The sequence below is a fragment of the Lynx canadensis genome, chromosome D1 (genome assembly GCF_007474595.2).
Source record: "Lynx canadensis isolate LIC74 chromosome D1, mLynCan4.pri.v2, whole genome shotgun sequence".
NCBI classification, from domain to species: Eukaryota; Metazoa; Chordata; class Mammalia; order Carnivora; family Felidae; genus Lynx; species Lynx canadensis.
Window position 1 is genome coordinate 108,183,034 of NC_044312.2, and position 15,488 is coordinate 108,198,521.

At 54.7% G+C, this 15,488-nt stretch overlaps 1 protein-coding gene across 18 annotated transcripts in view; it reads right to left on the bottom strand.

Annotated features, from left to right (window-relative positions):
- NRXN2 (neurexin 2) overlaps positions 1-15,488 on the bottom strand; it is a 98,549-nt gene that overhangs the window by 79,029 nt on the left and 4,032 nt on the right. For all 18 annotated transcript variants that reach the window (XM_032594922.1, XM_032594914.1, XM_030332729.1 and 15 more), the window contains exon 2: positions 5,724-5,741. In XM_032594922.1, coding sequence (XP_032450813.1) covers positions 5,724-5,741 — 18 coding nt within the window. The remainder of the gene's footprint in view (positions 1-5,723; positions 5,742-15,488) is intronic.

The window sequence follows — 15,488 nt, forward strand, 5'->3', positions numbered from 1 at the left end:
GAGCCTGGGCCTAGGAGGAATCTCCCCCCAAAGGGGCTTTGGAAAGGCATCTGTCCAGGTCCAGAACTCCCAGCTGCCCCCCCCCCAAATCTCCATAGGGATTGCTGTGTTCCTGGATTCTACGAGGAAAGCGGGGCTCGGCTGGGGAGGACAGAGTTGGAGCAGAAGCAGATAGGAGAAAGGGAGACGTTGAAGTAAAGATGGGGAGCTCAGATCCTTCCATAAGGAGGACCAGGAGACTAGGGCCAGCGCTCTGGGACAGCAAGAACCAAAGAGGCCAGCCGAGGCCCACGGGCAGGAGGTCCAGCTCTCTGAGAGGTCAAGTTGACTCTACGGACCCCCTTTCTCCGGCCCGGGCCCCTCTGAGATGAGCCAAAAGCTGAATTTTGAAAACGGAAAACAGAAGCCCTATATTCAAGACCGAGGGCAAGACGGGCTGGGGTTTTTTTCCAGGGTTACCTCGGCCCTTTGAAAAAGCCTGGTCTAGCCCTGATCTGGGCCTTCCTAAACCTTAGGGGGAAAGACTCTGGCCCATTGGACCAGCACCCTAGGCCCCAGAGAACACCGGCCACGGAAAGCCCTGTGCCAGCGAGGCTGGAAGCACCGGGTCCCACAGCAAAGCTGAGGAACCCCCCTCCCCCCCACCCTGCATCCCAGGTATCTAGCCAGAAGGGTGGGGGAGGAACAGCCCTTGAAAACCATCCCAGTGCTGTGCAATGGTGGCCCTTAGGGACAAAAGGCCAGGCCAGGGTGGTATGATGGAGGTAGAGAACTCCGGGTTCCTCTGAGATGAAGCTGAGCCCAGGATGTCTCTGCTCCAAGAGGAAAGGCAGCCAGGAGGTTGGGAAGGGGGTGGCCAGTGGTCAAAGGCCTGGCCCCTGCAGAAGACGTGGGCAGAGGCTCACAGTGCCCCCTTCTCCTCTCTTGGGGGAAAGGCCGGGGTCCGTCCCCACCTCTGCGGCTAGGCCAGTTGGGGGAGGGGCCGCAGCTGCGGAAGGGAAGGACCAAGCATTTGGACTCGGTCGTACTCCTTGCTCTGAATGCCCCCCTCCCCCGCCACAAACTTTCCCCAAGATCTACCCGCGTCTACCCATAAATCCAGGAGCGACACCCAGAGCCTTAAACCTTCAGCCAGCTCTTCCTGGCAGAAATAACCTTGCCTGCAGGCTCCCATCCTTGGAAATCGAGGCGCGGGAGCTGGGTGCCCTATGACTGGCCCTCTGTCCCCCGCGGGCCTGTGCTACTGCTCATAGGGGGCAGGGAGGGGGTGGGGAGGGAGCCACATCTCTCCCCTGGCAGACCCTTCCACTGCCCAGCTCCTAGGCAGCCTCATTAGCATGCAGCACTCTCCCTCTGTCACCACGGCAACCAGCTGCTCAGCTCCCTCAGGCGTGACAGCACCAGCCATGTTGGTGAAGGGGAGGCCGGTTCCCTGCCCGGGCTCCCCACGGCTCAGCCCAGCCCGGCCTGAGGGTGCTCTCCCTGACGCCTACCGCCACTCCCTCGGACCCCCCCTCGGTCCCCCAGGCCTGAAATCCCTGCTCCTTCCTCCTGCCCAGCCCGCCCGGGTAAGCCCCTCCCCACATCCACCTGTGGCGTCAGCCCCTCCTCCCACCCCTGGAGAAGAGGCTGGCAGTGACGGATGGCATTACCAAGGGTCCTTTCCTAGGGCACTTTATCTGGCTGCTTCTGCGTCCTCTCTCCCCGCTACAGGAGGCTGGGGAGAAAGGAGGAGGGGCAGCCAGGCCCCCCAAAAGGAGCTGCTGTCAGGGGCTGGGGAGCAGCCCCAGCCCTGTGACTGGGTTCCTAGGAGAAAGCCAGGCCTGAGGCACAGCGCTGGGGGTCGGGAAAAGAGGGTGAAGCCACGGGGGACCCCAAGATCTGAACTGCAACATCCAGAGCGCTGTGCCACAGAGGAGGTCCCAGCCCCGCCCCCCGAAACCGCACCTCCCCACTCAGTCTCCTCCTTACTCTCCTACCAGAAGCCCAAGAGGACCAGCAGGAAGAGGGTTACAGGGGACAAGATCGAGAGACACACAAGCAGACACGTCACAGAGAGACACACAGATGCACCACACCTCCAGGTGTACACACACGCGTGCACGCGCGCGTGTGGGCACGTGCCGTGCACCTCCAAACCAGCAGGCCACCACGCTGCCCCCAAGATACGGCTCAGCGGTGTCCAAAGGGTCTCGTTCCCCACCCGTCCCCGAAACCCAGCTTCCCTTCTTGTCCCTGTTGGTCCTGCGTGCTTGGAAGAGAACCATTCCCTTTTCTGTCCCCTCCTGGCTCCGTCACCTCTCCCCAGCAGCCCTCCTGCTTTCTTCCATGGCCTGGTTGTTTTCCCCTCCCCAGTTCCCTCCTTTCTGCTCCTCCTTCCGCTTCCGCTTCCTCTTCCTGCCTCTACTTACCTCCTCCTTCCTCCCATCTCTCTGCCCCCTTCCTCCTCCCCACAAGCCTCTCCCTTCAGGCTCGCCCCCCGCCTCCCCTTCCTCCCTCCGTCTCTCCCTTTGTTCCAGAGGAGACATGACATCAAGAGCAAGTAAAAGTCACATCAGCACTAAATCTTATCTCCAGCCCTCAGAAGGCTGCGTCCACCCAGACACACAGACTCTCTCTGTCTCACGCACAGAGGTAAACACTGACACAGAGATGCGGACGCAGATGCAGACTCTCCTACAGAGGCACACAGAGACGTGGGCCACGATGACACAGGCGCGCACACCTCCACACACACTCGGGCACATGTGCCCAAGCACGTATGCACAGACGTGCACGGGGGCATGCGGGCACAACAGAGCAGGAGAGTCCTATGAACACGTGTGCGCGCACACACTCTCTCTCACACGCACGTGCACACACACTTGCACACGCACACACACGCACTCTCTCATACATGCACCTGCACACATACACACTCCCTCACACAATGCACACCTGTACACACATTCTCGCCCATGCACCCGCACACACACTCACACATGCACGTGCACAGATACACTCTCACACATGCACCTGCACACACACACACGTGGCACACATACACACTCTCACACATACGCACCTGCACACATACACATGCACACACTCTCACACATGCACATGCACACATACACTCTCATACATGCACTTGCACACATACACACTCCCTCGCACATGTGCACACATGTACATACATTCTCACACACGCACCTGCACATACTCATACAAGCACATACAGATACACTCACACGCACCTGCGCACACACGTGATGCACACTCTCGCACACGCACACCCACATACTACACTCACACACGTGGCACACACACACATGCACCTGCACACACACACACACTCTCACACATGTGACACACTCTCACGTGTACACACATACACTCACATGTGCACACATGTACGCACATTCTCACACGCACCTGCACACACATACACACGCGACACACACGTGCACACATGCATGCATGCACTCTCACACATGGCACATACACACCTACACACATACACACACATGACACATGCACACACGCACCTGCACACACACACTCTCTCACACGTGCACGTGCACACACACTCACATGTGCACACATGTACACATCTCACACACACGTGCACAGATACACTCTCACATGCACCTGCACACACACGTAACACACACGTGCACACACACGCATACACTCTCATACATGGCACATACACGCTCACACGTGACACACACATGCATCTGCACACATACACACTCACACATATGACACACTCTCACACACGCACGTGCACACATACACACTCTCATACATGCACCTGTACATATACACTCCCTCATACATGTGCACACATGTACACAATTCTCATACACACCTGCACACATGCATGTGCACAGATACACTCTCATGCGCACCTACACGCATACACGTGTGACACACATGCACACACATATGCATACACTTTCACACATGTGGCACACATACACACTCTCACAACACACGCAACCTGCACACACACACTCTCACGCATGTGACACATATACACACACTCCACACCTGCACACACATGTGACACATATACACATTCACACATGCACCCGCACACATACACACACTCTCACACACGCATGTGCACACACACACACTCATACATGCACCTGTATACATACACACTCCCTCACGCACATGACATATACACACACTCTCACACACCTGCACACCATACACTCTCACACACAGACACATATACACACTCTCACACACACCTGCACACACATACACATACATTCTCTCATACATATGACATGTATACACTCTCACACATGTATACACACATGTTCACACACATCCACACTCACACACAATGCACACAGATACACTCTCACTCACATGTGCATGCAGATACACACACACTGTCTCTCACACGTGCACTCTCTCTCTCTCTCTCTCTCACACACACACACCCACATACACACACACACACACATGGGTGCCTGCCCACCGGGACCAGGGAAACTGAAGACTTCCAAGGAGAAGAGGCATCTATCAGTAAGAGACAAGCCGAACCGCGGACCCCACAAGGAAAAATGGGTTCCAGCCCACACTCAAGCCCAAAGCACTTCCCTTCTTTCTTGCCCAGGACTCCTGCATCCTGGGTGCTCCCCCTGCTCCTCCCACACCAGAGCCCAGGCCCAGGGAGCTCTCAGCCTAGAGCTGCTGCATCCCTCCCACCTGCCACTTGCTTCTTGCTTCTCCAGGAAACGCGCATGGGACACCTTGCCACCTGCCCTCTCTACGGTGGCCATGTGGGCGCCCCCGCGCCCCTGCCCCCCATCCCACGTGATCTTCCCCTCTCGCTGATCTAGTCCACCCCCGAGGTGGGAAAGGGCCAGGGAAAACCACAGCAAGAGGGGAAGGTTCAGAGAATGACAGGAGCCCAGAGAGAGCCTGGGGACCGGCAGAGCCAAAGAAAGAGGTCCAGGGACAGAGCCCTAGTGAAAAAGAAAAGTAAATATAGAAACCAGAGAGAGAGACAGAGAGAGAGAGAGAGAGAGAAGGCAAAACAAAAGACAGGGAAAGAATGGACAGAGGGACTCCGAAGAGAGGCACACTCCGGCCCTTGCCCTTGCCCTTGCCCTTGCCCTCGGCCTGGGCTGAAGGAAGAAGCAGACCGCCCCTACCTACCGGCCCCGTGGGGCAGGGGCCAGGGGCCAGGGGCCTGCCCCAGTGTCAATCAGGGCAGAGAAGCTGCCACCCCCCTACACCTGCTGCCCCGGGGACCCGGGCCCCCGCCCCTGCCTGCATTCTTCAGAGCCCAGAGCAGACTGTACGTGAGCACCGCCCCCCCCCCCCACCCGCGCCGGCCCCCCGCTGCATGGCCCTCTAAGCCTCCTCAGCGGGGCTGGGCAAAAGGGTGTCCCCTCACTCACTTCTCACTCCTCCAGTCCCCTCCCCTCACCCTCACCTCCAGTCTCCTCCCTAAGAAGAATCGCCAGTCGCAGCCTGGCCCCGAGACTGGAGTGGAAGGGCCTGCCCCCTGCCCGGCAGTTCTCCCCAGCAAAGCAATAAAGAGGGAACAGGCAAGGGGCGGGGCTGAGGGAGCCGAGAGGACACCCAGACATCCTTCCCCAAGGGGCCCCAACCATGGGCAGGAGAGGGAGCCCGCAGGTGGCCAACGACACACCCTGGCACAAGCCCGCACGGGGATCGATCCGCCACCCCAGTGACCAGAAAGCATCACTCACCTTCCATGGGGTGCTCCTCTGTAAGCCAGCGAGGGTCAGGAAGGGTGAGGCAGAGAGAGAGAGAAAAAGGGGAAGGCTAGGTTAGTGAGGTGCCGAGGATGGGGTCTCTAAGGGGAGGATGAGTTCAAGGTCCCGATGCCCCGCCGTCCCTCCCCGAGGCCCTGACACAAGTCACCACGCCGGAAGGCTCTGCTAGGGGACAACATAGAGACAGAGCTGTTCCCTGAGTCAGTGCCTCGCACACAGGGTCACACGGTCCAGGAGGACCCACGTCTCATGGTGCATTTCAGGAAACTGAGGCCCGGGGCAGGGAAATGAGCGCTCAAGGTCACGTGGAGAATCAGAGGCAGAACCAGGCGCAGCAGTCAGGCAGTCTTGACTCTCCCAGGCACAGCTCCTCCCCTGCCTTCCACTGTGGCTCAGAGACAGATGGGGACACGCTCACACTCAGTGACACACTGACACACATAGGTACTTAGCGATCCAGAGACGCATATATCTCTCACGCAACTCACCCTCGAGGCCTTTGCACACCCAGACCCACCACCACCCCGCACCCACCCGGGGGAGAACAGTCACCCACACGCAGTCACAAAACACAGTTCGGCCTCCAAGGGCTTGTGACTCCAGTCACTTAACCTCCGTGAGCTACTACCGGTCCCTCTTCCGTAAACATGACAGACATGGACCACATCGTTTTCTGCGGCCCCTGTGGCTCGGGTTCTGTGATTCTAGGAAAAACAGCTGGGTGAAGTGAAGTGCCCCCCCGGGGCTGGATGGGGCACTTCAGGGGTGGGACGGGGTCCCATTGCAGCGGGCCCATCCCCAAGTTACGTCACAGCCTTTGGGTGGGTAGCCAGCCCTCACCTTCTTAGGGGTCCGCCTGGGCCTGGCCCTGAAGTGCACCAAATGGGTCAAGAGAGGGTAGAAGGGGGAGAGGGGAGATGCAGTTCCTTCAATTAGGCTGCAACTCCTTGAGTAGGCGGGGCTCTGGCTTGCTCTGTCGGGGGCTGTGCCCCCCCCCCCAGCCCCGTCTCCAGACATTTCTCAGGGCCCACCTACTGAAGCCGCAGGTGGGAAGAGAATCTGCACAACCTACGAATATACAGACCCAGGGGCGCCTGGGGGGCTCAGTCGGTTGAGCTTCGACTTCGGCTCAGGTCACGATCTCGCGGTTCGTGAGTTCGAGCCCCGCATCGGCCTCTGTGCTGACAGCTCAGAGCCTGGAGCCTGCTTGGGATTCTGTGTCTCCCTCTCTCTCTGCCCCTCCCCCGCTCACAGTCTGTCTCTCTCTTTTAAAAATAAACATTTTTGCGGGGGCGGGGGAGGGGCGCCTGGGTGGCTCAGTCAGTTAAGCGACCGACTTCGGCTCAGGTCATGATCTCGCGGTTCCTGAGTTCGAGCCCCGCGTCGGGCTCTGTGCTGACAGCTCGGAGCCTGGAGCCTGCTTCGGATTCTGCGTCTCCCCCTCTCTCTGTCCCTCCCCTGCTCATGCTCTGTCTCTCAATAATAAATAAACACTAAAAAATAATAATAATAAAATAAACATTTTTTAATGAAAAAAATACAGACCCAGCAGGGAAACACACACATGCACACATGCATGTAGGCCGCAAGACACGCACGCAAACACACCAACAGCCGTTCGGTGCACACCCACACCCGCGTGCGCACACGGTCTCCTCCCTCCGACATCATTTTGTGTTATTTGCTCATTCGTTCTTAGGGGGTTAGCCATACTCCAGAAACACACACACACTGTCGATTATCAGACCTTCTACCCCCTCCATAATATACACACACAGGCTGAACGCAGAATCAATACCCACACGGTGATCTAATACCTAATATTAGATGCGTGCACCACCACTGCACCCCACACTCCTCCGCTGGCTAAAGACTCATGCCCGGTGATGAGCACAGCTCTCTCTTTTTCTGTCTGTCGCCCCACCTCTCTCCATCTGCTAAACCCACACACACACATACGCCTTTACGTATCTACGTGGGTCACAGACACAGACCTTCTTTTTTTACCTGCCAGCGGCATCCCCCAATGGCTGTGTATACCACGATTTTCTTACATAAACTGCAACACATCGCATTTATGGCAGGGGGTGATGCTGGGCCAGAGAGGGGCCCCCGGGAGAACCCCTGGATCCCCTTGGAACCCGTGGGTTAAGGCCCTGGTCAGTCAGTGCCAGTGTCACCCCAGCACCCGTACAAACAAGGAGGCCCGGTGATTTCGAGATACTCCAACATGGCTGGTATTTCAAAGAGTATTCCCACCTGCCGCAAACGTGGGTCGTCGTGCCAGGCTCCGGAAGGTGCGGCGACCAAGCTTGGCCTGCTGGCCGCCCACGTCTTCCCTCTCCTGGCCTCCGAGAGACCCACTGACCTCTCCAGCTCTGCTGCTCTTTGCTATCTGCTGATTCACCTGTGTCCCTTGCCTGCCATCACGGACCCCTCCAGGCTCAGTCCTGCGCCCTCCACGCTCCTCCCTGCCCCCTGCCCTCCTTGGCCAGAGCTCGCTTCCGTGGCTTAAGGACTCCCAAACCTGTGTTTGCAGATTGGGCCTCTTCCCCGGATGCCAGATCGGCGTCCCCATCTGTCTGCTCAGAGGTGACTCAGGCACTCCCCGACCTCCAAGCGCCAAAGCCATGCCTGTCTCCACCCCCGCCACAAAGTGCCCATTCCCCTGCATCCGGCAAAGGCACTGCCTTCAGCCAACACTCCTTGAGCACCCAGCATGTGCCCCCCTGCTCTGCCAGGCTCGAGACACCGTTAGTTAGCTAAGTGCCCAAGTGCCCATGACCCTCAACATGCATCTCACACATCAGCCCCACAGCGATCTCAGGAGCTTGGTTGTAGTACCTACTTCCTGTGGGCAGAAAGGGAAGCACGCCCCGCGGCACAAAATCACCTTTGACTTCGGTCACTCCGCTCCTAGGTCATCATAGCCCACGCCCTCACCCTTCACCCCTGGTTTCCTGCAACGGAGCCTCCCCCTGGTTGGTCTCCCTGGGCAAGGTAGGCACCCAGAAATCAGCCTTGCCCTTTTGTCATACCAATCGCCCGGTCCCGTCACTTCCACCTTCTAAAACCTTAGAAGGGGGCGCCTGGGTGGCTCGGTTGGTTAAGCGTCCGACTTCAGCTCAGGTCATGATCTCACAGTTCGTGAGTTCGAGCCCCGCGTCGGGCTCTGTGCTGATAGCTTGGAGCCTGTGTCGGATTCTGTGTCTCCCTCTCTCTCTGCCCCTCCCCTGTTCATGCTCTGTCTCTCTCTGTCTCAAAAATAAATAAACGTTAAAAAATATATAATAAATAAAATAAATAAATAAATAAAACCTTAGAAGTGTTTTTCATCCCTCCATCCCCCCTACACCCCCAAGGCCAGACGCCCCCTCAGAGCCTCCCCTCGGAACATTAACAAGCCTCTTAAATGATCCCCCCCTACAGCCAGTCTTTTCCCCTACAATTCATAGTCCGCAAACCACAGTGGTCCAACAAGTCACAACCCTGCTTAAAACCCTCCGAGGCTGGGGCGCCTGGGTGACTCAGTCGGTGAAGTGTCTGACTTCGGCTCAGGTCATGATCTCACCGCTTGTGAGTGCGAGCCCCGCGTCGGGCTCTGTGCTGTCAGCCCAGAGCCTGGAGCCTGCTTCCGATTCTGTGTCTCCCCCTCTCTCTGCCCCTCTCCCATTGGTGTTTCCCTCTCTCTCTCTCTCTCCACCCCCTCTCAAAAATAAATAAACATTAGGGGCGCCTGGGTGGCGCAGTTGGTTAAGCGTTCCGACTTCAGCCAGGTCACGATCTCGCGGTCCGTGAGTTTGAGCCCCGCGTCAGGCTCTGGGCTGACGGCTCAGTGCCTGGAGCCTGTTTCTGATTCTGTGTCTCCCTCTCTCTCTGCCCTCCCCCCGTTCATGCTCTGTCTCTCTCTGTCTCAAAAATAAATAACGTTAAAAAAAAAATTTAAATAAATAAATAAATAAATAACAAACATTAAAAAACATTAAAAATAAAAAAACCTCCAAGGCTTCCTAATGCCTCCAGGATACAGTCCAGTCTTCTCAGGAAAGTACATGCAAAGTTGAGCCATGCCTCCCTCCCACCTCCTTTCCTGCAGCAGTCCGGGCTCCAGCCCCACCCACGGCTGTCCATTTCCCTAATGTGCCACATTTCTGTACATACCGTTCCCTCGGCTTGAAACGCCGTTCTCTATCCCCACTCCTGTCACCCTCAGCTGCCTGAGAAAGCCAACTCTTGTTCTAAGACCAGGTCAGTTACACCTCTGTTTCTGGTCCCAACTGACATCGCCAGTCAAGGCTAGGCCACGCCTCTTTTTTTTTTTTTTTTTTTTGCCACCGGCTTCTTATTTTTTTTAAATGTTTATTTTTGAGACAGAGAGAGAGGAGAGCGTGTGGCGGAAGGAGGGGCAGAGAGAGGGGCAGAGAATCTAAAGCACAGCCATGCTGACAGTGGGAGATCCCAGGTGGGGCTTGAACCCCAACCCCCAAGATCATGACCTGAGCTGAAGTTGGATGCTTAACCGACTGAGCCACCCCAGGCGCCCCTTTTAAAAAATTTTTTAAGTTGATTTACATTGAGAGAGAGAGAGAGAGAGAGAGTGCACACAAGAGGGGGAGTGGGAGGTGGGGGGGAGGGGCAGAGAGGAGAAAGAGAATTCCAAAGCAGGCTCTGCGCTGGGGGGGTGGGGGGCGGGGAGCGGGAATGCAGGGCTCCAACACACGAACTGTGAGATCACGACCTGAGCCGAAAACCGAGAGTCAGACGCTTAACCGCTAAGCCCCCCAAGCGCCCCTGGACCACCCGCCTTATGTGCCAGCTTTCAATATGCACATTGTGTTATCATTTCACTTATTGTATCTCCTTGCGATCGCGTTTCCATGTCTGCTTCCTGACTGGACTGTGTAACATCCAAGAGCAAGGACAACGTCTCATTCATCTCTACCTCCAGCTGTGTGCACAGTTCCTGGCTCAGAAAAAGGCATGCCTATGTTTGTTGAATGAATAATCAAAAACACTTCTCACATACCGAGTACTTCAAGTGTTCCTGGCTCTTTCCATGCATTGTTTCACTTCCTCACCGTCGCCACCTCAGCAGGGCACACTGTTTCTACTCTTGTAGAGATTGGGGAAACTGAGGCTTAGAAGGTGGAAGAAACTTGCCCAGTAGGCACACTGCTGGTGAGGAACAGACCCAAATCTGAACCACATCTGTCTGGCTTTCATACTGCCAATGGGGGACAGGGGGCGCCTGGGTGGCTCAGCTGGTTGAGCGTCCGACTCCAGCTCAGGTCATGATCTTACAGTTCGTGGGTTCGAGCCCTGCGTCGGGCTCTGTGCTGACAGCTCGGAGCCTGGAGCCTGTTTCGGATTCTGTGTTTCCCTCTTTCTCTGTTCCTCCCCCACTCATGCTCTGTCTCTCTGTCTTTCAAAAATAAATAAAGGTTAAAGAAAATTAAAAAACAAATACTTCCAATGGGCCACATCCTTGGCTGGAAGTCAAGACTTTTTAGATGCCGACTTTAATCTACAGTTTCTGATCTTAACTCCCTCGAAGCACAGCCATCCTGGTCTCCTCATCCGCCCCGACCCACCCTGCCCCACGACTCATCTCCTAGACTCCTCATTCAGGCTGTTCACCTGGAGAGAAAGCCCTTGCCCTATCCTTTCCACCTCCACAAATCTCACTCAGTCCGCCTTCAACATCTTGCCAAGTCCCGCCTCCTCCTTGCAGCCTTCTCTGACCACCAGGGTTAATAATCACGGTAACACTTATCGATCAGTTAGAATAGTGCCTGGCGCGTTGTAAAGGATTTCCGTAGAACTCATTTAGTCCTTACAGCAACATTATAGCCTCCATTTTACAGAGTAGGACATTGAAGAACAATGTGATTAAGTAACTGGTCCAAGCTGACACACACAGCAAGTAGCAAAGCCAGATTCAACCCCCGGGGCAGCCCTCGCTCTTAGCCACTCTGCCATTGGAGGCTTTCCTTGTGAGTATGTGTCTTCTCTCTGGGCTCTTACGCCAGTCACTCCCTGCACTACTCTCTCGAGCCTGGAGCCGTCTCTACAGCAGAAACTGTCAGGACCCTGGGTATCAGAGGTGATCCCACATCACGTGACCTCAAGTAGTCACCTTTCACACACAGGGGGCTTACCCGCCCCACCAGAGGGCATGCGTGGTATTGCCTAACACGAACTCAAGATCCCAGCAGGTTCATAATCAAGGACAGTGATGAAGACTGGAACAAACGAAAAGAAAAAGTTCTGAGCGGCCGAAGCGAACATCCTTAACAGTGATGCCTGAAAGACTGTTATTTTCGCACAGGAGAGCCTCTCGGACCTTACCCAGAATCCACTTACTGGTGGTGACACACAAGCCTAACACGCTTGGGAATGCTGATTTTCCAAGTTCGCAAACGGAGAGACAGAGAGGAGAGAGAGAGAAAGAGACAGAGAGAGAGGGAAAGAGAGATGGTTGTGGGCTGCTCCTTGACAACTCCTCGTAAGGGCGGAGGTGGAAAAGTCAGCAAGAGCTAATATAAGAAATCCAAAGTACAGCAGCCAGGCATCATTTCAGGCAGGGACAAACCTCAACGAAGGAACGAACCACTGTGTGACAGTGCGATGCAACACCTGAGGGGAATCACGACACCCTGAGTCATCCGGAAAAGGTGAAATCACTCTCCAAATATTATGCTTAGTGAGGCAGAGGGGTGTGCAACGTATATCTCCGAAAGATTTCCATCCGGGATGCTCTTTCTTTGTTGGTGAGTTGTGTGTTTTAAGTGGGATAACGCTCCACTTCCCAGGGTGAGTTCCTCCCCCAGGGCTCCGGGAGACTGACATGTTACCGATCGATTTCTCAGTGCGGGGACAGCTGGCTGACAAATACAGTAATGCCCTCATCACATCCTGGCTTACGGGAGGAGCTGTGACCTGAAGAATTTGGGGGGTTGCTGGTTTCTGATGAAACACGGTCGCTAAATACCCCAATAAACCAAAGGCAAGTAATTCACGGACACATCTCACCCGCTGCCTGAGCCTTTGGAGGCAGAATGGACAAAGGTGGGGGGCAGCAGGATTCAGATTCCGGCTCTTATATCGCAGGCGGCGGCCACGAGGAGTGAAAATGACCTAAGGCATTCCAGACACCTAGCAAACGCTCACCAGCTGTGAGGCCCCAGGCTCTGCCCCCTTGACTGTGTGATTCGGTCTCTTTTTGTTCCAACTGCTCCTTGGCTGTGTCTGCGGCCACTCCTCTCCCTCCACCTCCCAACTGTGGGCTCCTCTGAAGTCTCGTCACCTTCTCCTTGGCCACCTCCTCTGATTCCAGAGCTTCAAATACTCTCTCTCTCCACACACGCCCGTGGTGCCAGGGTCTCCCTCCGCAGCCCTGCCTCCGGCTCAAAGCTCTGGTCTCCACATTTCCGGCAGCCTGGATGCCTCCGTCTAAGAACACTGAGGGGCAATGCAGCTCAACACGTGCATGATCTGTGGCCCAACGCTGCTCCCCGCCCCCGGCTTCCCCTTTCCTTTCACCCCTCTACCTCCTTCCACCGCAGCAAACCTGAAACCTCATCACCTCTGACTCCTCCCTGCCCCGCAAGAGGCAGAGTCCTAAAGATTCCAGCGACAGCTCCCAAGTACCGCCACCCTCCCTCGCCACTCCCCAAGACAAGCTAGATCCAGGGCCTCAAGATCTCTTTCGACCACCCAAGTCTCTCCCAACTATCTTTTTCTATCTCCCGACCGACTTCTCCACTGCCTAACTCTGCCCCCCAAAATCCTTCTATACCACACTCCCAGCTTCTGATATAGAGCTCTGCTGATTCCTCTATCTGCTCAAAATTCTTTTGTGGCTTCATTTGCCGATACCCCATACACAGCCTCCAGTAAATGTTGGTTGAATGACTTAAGTCAAAACTCCAAGACCTGGCTTCAACCTACTTCTCCCGCTTTATTTTATGTTATTTATTTTATTTTATGTTAGTTATGTTATGTTATGTTATGTTATGTTATGTTATTTAAAGCTTATTTGTTTTGAGAGAGAGGGCAACGGGGTAGGGGCAGAGAGGGGAGAGAGAGAATCCCAAGAAGGCTCTGCACTGACAGTCAGATGCAGGCTCGAACTCACGAACCGTGAGATCATGAGCTCAGCTGAAATCAAGAGTCGGACGCTTAACCACCTGAGCCACCCAGGTGCCCCTGATCCCCCTGCTTTCGACTCCACTATGTGCCTTATATTCTTGGCGCCCCTCAATGGCCATGATGTACACATCCCTCCCTTCCACGCCTTAGTTCTTGCCAGGGCCTGCACATGCGGGCCTCCTCAACCCAACCTTCTTCATCCGTGTTCAAGGTCAGTCTTCAATAGCACGCGTCTTATTACTGATCACCACCCTCCAACCTGTAAACTATCCCCTTCCTAAAAACCCCAAGGGCACTCTGCTTGTGATAGTAGTACCTTCTAGTCGTGTATCAGGTATTCCTTTAACTTCTACAACAGACCTGTGAGACAAGCACGCTTAGCCCCACTTACACACAAGGACAAATTAGTCCGCACGTGAGGCACCCACCTGCTGTCACGGGCCCAGTGAGGGCAGAAGTCAGATTTAAACCCCCTTCTGAGCCTCAGGAGTCTGGGGTTTAATCACTAAGCTGCACTGCCTAGCTGCATCTCTTTGGGCACGTACCACACAATTTTGTGTTGTTCTTTTGCCGTTGTTTATTGAGCACCTTCTATGAGCCAGACGCTATTCTAAGCATTTTACGTGAATTAGCTGATTTAGTTCCCATAACAACTCTGTAAGGTAGGTACTGTTATTACCCCCATTTTCCAGAAAAGGAAACCAGGGTGGAGAGAGCTGAAGTCCAAGGTCACTGCCCAGGCAGTCTGGCTGCAGAATCTGTGCTCTTAACCACAGACTGGACTGCTTTTTTTTTTTTTTTTAATCTGTTTCCCCAATTAAACAGTCAACTCCCAGAGCAGTGTCTTATTCATTTTTGGCTCCCCTTCAGCCCTCAATACATGGCCCGTCACGAAGGAGGCCTCAGTAACTACTTGTTGAATTGAATCACCAACAAACTTAGGAAACACGCACATGAGGGGCCCCTGGGTGGCTCAGTCGGTGAAGCGTCTGACTCTTGGTTTCGGCTCAGGTCAAGATCTCGCTTTTGTGAGCTCGAGCCCCGCCGAGGGCTCTGTGCTGACAGTGCAAGCCTGCTGGGGATTCTCTCTCTCCCTCTCTCTCTCTCTCTCTCTGCCCCTCCTCTGCTCTGCTCACGCTGTCTCTGTCTCTCTCAAAAAGAAATAAACTATAAAAAACAAAAAAAAACAAAAAAAAAAAAACAGATATCCTAACAGGGAAGTTCTCAGTCAATGGGTAAGCCCAGACCCAGGAAGGCAGCGGGAGATTCCAAAGGACCCACAGATCCATATGCACACCAAGTACTGAAGGCAGGTTGATATGTCCTTGCATAAAAGCTAAAAAAAAATTTTCTAAGGTATATTTGATTAACCACAATGGCAAACATAACATCAAAGTCATCTAAAAGCTTTCCTGAATTCATAGTAGCTTTGAGCCATCTATCCTCACAGCAAACGGATACAAAAATAACTACTATTTGGAAAGGGTACTGCGAATGACTGACCTTTAAAAATGCCCACAATCTTGGGGCGCCTGGGTGGCTCAGTCAGTTAAGCATCAGACTCTTGGTTTCGGCCCAGGTTATGAT